Consider the following 4,816-nt stretch of genomic DNA (forward strand, 5'->3'; position numbering starts at 1 on the left):
CCGGCTACAAGGACACTTTCACAGAAGTTCGTGAATGGTCTCCAAAGCAAATTAAACTGGTTTGCTTCAATCCACCCAAACCCACCCGCAACCACTCCATGCTACGCACTCATGCTACATTATTGCAAGTACATAAGTACCTCCAGCTCTTTCGCCGTGTTGTCGCTGTTGCAACCCCTCTCCAAGCTGACGTGTGGAACCGAGCGCAGTACCGAGTGCTACCAGTTGGCTACTGTTTCTACCATATGCAGTTAATCGACCCAAACTGCATGCAATGTCCGTACCATGACTGCGACGCGGTCGAAACCATACAGCATGCCCTGATGGCTTGCCCTTGGATCCTGCCACTCTGGGATGTGATTGCAGAGCCATGGCTACAATTTGGGTTGAGGTTTGAATGGACCTAAATTCTGGACGTGACGAAAGTTAACCCTGCTCCTGAATGGATCCATGTAGCCCCTATGCTCGTGGTTCTGTGGACGATGCTAACAGCAGGCGTGATGCGGCGTCTCTGGATATATCGTAACAAGGTCAAATACGAAGGTACTGCTGGTCCCTATGTCCCTGTCATGCTAGAGCTCGTCCTCCTGCAGTGGACTATGCAAGTCCGTCGGCATCTACAGCTTCCAACGACGCTGGACGACGAGCGAACCCAAATCCAGACCGTCCTGCGCCATTTTGGTCAACATCCCAGCTACCACGGTTTCTGGTCGAAATATCCCCTGCACTTTTCGGTCAATCCGCTAGTTCGGCGGTTACCGCTCAGGTGATACCACACTATTTATTGGTATTTAGGAACAAATACTGTACAGCAGTAGAATCACAAGGTTGATAGAACTGTAGGGTTAAAAGTCAAATTCACCCCGATGTACAGTGAGCTAATCCCCTAGTTCCTTATTTGCCTTGTAAACAACACTACTGTTTTCACTTGAGTTAACTATGGTATCTACCCGAGCCACCGCTAACGCCCCCTTGCTCGCCGCTACCGTCGCCGCCGGCACCAATTCTATGGTGCAGACCATGGATGCACTCTCACCACCTACCACTGGGACCGGTGAGACGAATTCCGACGACATGGAGGTGGAAATTCACGATTTGACCTCTCCGGTGGCCAAAATGCGCGATTTTGGCTTGAACTCGTTTCCGGCAACGCGCGACGCCGCCTCCACCGATCCTGCTTCGCCGCCTATGGTGCGTGAGTATGCCACCTCCCCGGGTCCCATGGTACCTGTCGGTGTGCCAAACGGCACCTCAAACGGCGCCACGGGTGCAAAGTTGGGTCCTTCGACGACGTTGAGCCACCACCTGGCCATGGCTAGCCGGCCTGGGACCACCACCGCGAGTGCTGCAACCGCTCCTGCGCCTATGCTGCGTGACCGGTCAGCCTCACCACCATCCACCGGACCTACCAGAGTGGCCAGCGACGTCATGGGCGTCGACGATCACGATTTGGGGCCGCCGGTGACCGCCAACGACGATTCTGGCCGTTCGGGCCTATCCACCGACAACACCGTCAGCCCTGGCGATGCGCGAAGTGATGTATCGTCCCAAGCCACGTTACCTGCTCGTGTTGGTGACGCTGGATCGTCCGAAAACGTCAACCCACGCTCGCTCCCTCGCGCCCGTGGCTCTGCAGCTTCGGCTACGACTGCCACCTCGCCGCCGTCGACCGATCCATGGGCTGCCTGTGCTGCCAAACGCGCCGAGGCCACCAAGACCACTCGCATCAAGGATGTGGGTGCCCACCGTCCGTCGATGGTCGACCTGGCACCTCTCTTGGCCAAGCACGCTGCCGGAACGCTCGCCTTCCATGACACCATGCCTATCCAGAAGCACGACAAGCGTGAGGTCGTCGGGTGGCTGCACATGGACACGGGCAACCATACCAAGGCGATCAACGAGGATGCCGCCATGGCGTCGCTGCTGCACGACAACCAGTCGTTGGTCAAGGGCGACACCCTCGTTGACGTCATCAAATGTGAGAAGGATACCCAAAACCGTATGTTACGGTGGGGTATCGCCAGTGACACTGCTCTCCGTCAACTTCAAGGAACGACATTGAAGTTGCGTGTGACCACGACGTCTGGGAAGATCAAGACCACCACCATGATGTCGTTCCAAATGTCCCTTCCACACGTGCTCGATGGGTTCTACATGGACATCCCGGCTGGCCTGCAAGGTCTGTTTGAGGAACGGCTCCTGTTTGAAACCCTGCAACGCCTCGAACCTCGTTTCCTATGGGGTCTGTATACGAGTGTGTCTGCGACGACGGGCCTGGCTGGATCGCGCTACCGGATCCACTTCCTGGAGGTCACCCAATGCGTTTGCGGCACTCCACGAGCGTTGGAACGTTGGACACGCGGTGCACCGGGCCAACCACGATGGTGTGAGTTTTGAATCCATCATCCCCGAGCTGCACCAGCCCGACAACGACCTTGCCCACCCCACTGCCGACGAGTATGTGACGTGCCCCAAACCAACCAAGGGCACAGTCTCACACGTCGAGGTGCCTCTGGATGATCTGCTGGCCGAGCTGCAACTCCTCGAGGCCCAATCCAGTGCGGCTATCCAGCACCATGAATCCCATGTGGCAGATGCTGTTCGTGGCAGTGAGTTCGATCTAGCCACCATGGTGAACTCTGGCCGTGTGGATTCGATCTGCACCATGATGGCACGACACCCAGTGGACTTTGGGGTCCAGCTGCATCGTCTGTTCACTGCAGATCGCCCCACCTTTGAGCTGCTCATTCGCCAGCGTTTGTTGCACCGCTGGCTCCGTGCGACCTGGGGTGGCTCAGCATCATTTGACAAGCTGTACACCAAGTCGTTTGGACACAAGATGACCAGAGAGTCGGTGGTTGAGCTGTTCCGGGCCCTGCAACACTCCGACACCCTGGCACCCATCGTTTCCGAGACGGAAGCTGGTGACGAGCTGACCCTGTCCAGATTGGACTTGGAACTGGTGCTGGCACTGGCTGAGGTGCTTGCAGCAGCCCATAGCCCTCTCTACTTTGCATCCGATGCAGCCGTCATGGTGTCCACTGGATGCACCATTGAGATCATCCCTGCGCACCGTGGGCTGCGCTCCCTCTCGGCTCCAACCATGCTAGCTGTCCTCATGTCAACCCACCTTGGTGAAGAGCTGTGGCGCATCATGGAAACGATGTTTGATGGTGATGACGACATGAACCGAGTCATGGCGCACCTGTACGACATTCACGAGAGTGGATTCGTCAGCCTTCCACACATCGGCATCACACGATGGGATCAGGAATTGGGCCGATTTGTCGTCCCGACTGACGAAGTGGATGACACTGCCACCCCGGTGGACGACTCCACCATGACCCAAGTGGTCAACCGTCAGTACTAAGGTGCTACCGGCCAACCTCCTCGACCCAACCTCATCCTTCACCATCACCACCTGCAACCTGAACGGCCTCAAGATCAACGGACATCTCGTGGCTCGACGTCTCAAAAAACCTCCAACCTGCGTCGTCTTTCAAGAAACGAAGATGCGCAATGCACAACAACTCGATACCTTCCACCACCACCTCAACAATGAGGTTGGTGCTGGCAACTACACCCTCTTCACCAACGATCCAAGAGCAACCACTGCCGACCCGGTTCACCGTCGGCACTGCGGGGTAGCCAGCTTCTTTCACAAGTCCATGCCTGGCTTCGCCTCATTGGTTCACCTGGTCAACCACGACATCCCTGGCCGTTATTTGGTGGTCAGGACTGAATGGAGTGGTTTGCCTGTGTACATCCACAACATCTATGCACCCGTGGAGCCCCATCTGCGTGGTGCATTCTTTGCAGCCCTGCCTCGTGATTTCGAACACGACAGTCTGCACCTGGTGGGAGGTGACTTCAACATCCCTCTCCACCCATCCCTCGATGCCTCGACACTGCACTCAAGTCACGGGAATGGCAAAACCGACTGTGTGGAGTGGCTCACAGCACTCGGTGTGGTCGACGTATGGCGTCAGCTCAATCCATCCACACGCCTGTTCAGCGGCCCTGGGCGAGTCAACCGGCTGGACTACCTCTTCCTGCATGACGAGTTGACTTCCCATCTCAACCCCGAGGCCAGATATGACCCGAACGGCTATGGTGGCGACCATCTCACCCACACTGTGACACTGTCCCAGAGCCCTTGCTCCACTACCAAGGGCTACTGGCGACTACCACGAGAGCTGCTGTCCGATCCCAACATCCAACGTGCCATCACCATGGAGGCCACCACTCTTCTTGGCAAGATGCGAGCTGACGAGACCCTCAACCATGGTGCGATGTGGTATGGCTGGCTGAAACGAATGAGACGCCAGCTCATCAAATGCCATCGGCTACACATCGAATCGGCTAACACCCAACTCCACCACCTGCGACTCCGTCTCGCAGCTACAAAACGGGCACTGGACGGTGACGGTGACGATGTTTCCAAGGCTGCTGATGTTGCTGCGGCTCAGCTAGCCTACGATTCAGCCAAGTCTGAGCATGGCCAATATGCCCGCGATCGACAGTTCGACTTCCATGCGAATTCGAATGAGCGGGGAACGTCTCATTTCTTTCGGAAGCCGTTGGGAACCAAGGTGCCCATCAACTGTGTCACCGTGGATGGGGTGATGATCACCGATGAGCCCACCGTCCAAACCACGTTCACGGCGCACTGGCGATCCATCATGACGAGCCCACAGGATGCCAACCCACCAGATCACCATCGCCGTCGTGCTGTAATCGAGTCCCTCACGAAGCGACTCAACCTGGTCGACCGTGAGAGTTTCGACCAGCCCATCACTGCGACCGAGCTGCGTGA

General features: G+C 56.8%; 2 protein-coding genes across 2 annotated transcripts; both read left to right on the forward strand.

The window, feature by feature from the left end:
• Window positions 1-461: 461 nt before the first annotated feature.
• On the forward strand, window positions 462-770 carry H257_04866 (hypothetical protein; the record flags this gene model as incomplete). The annotated part of the gene is made up of 1 exon (XM_009829511.1): window positions 462-770. One exon carries the CDS (start codon window positions 462-464, stop codon window positions 768-770), a length of 309 nt encoding a protein of 102 aa, XP_009827813.1.
• Window positions 771-939: 169 nt separating this feature from the next.
• On the forward strand, window positions 940-3,370 carry H257_04867 (hypothetical protein; the record flags this gene model as incomplete). The annotated part of the gene is made up of 2 exons (XM_009829512.1): window positions 940-2,246; window positions 2,311-3,370. 2 exons carry the CDS (start codon window positions 940-942, stop codon window positions 3,368-3,370), a joined length of 2,367 nt encoding a protein of 788 aa, XP_009827814.1.
• Between the last annotated feature and the right edge of the window lie 1,446 nt (window positions 3,371-4,816).

Source organism: Aphanomyces astaci, assembly GCF_000520075.1.
Source record: "Aphanomyces astaci strain APO3 unplaced genomic scaffold supercont1.9, whole genome shotgun sequence".
NCBI classification, from domain to species: Eukaryota; Oomycota; class Saprolegniomycetes; order Saprolegniales; family Verrucalvaceae; genus Aphanomyces; species Aphanomyces astaci.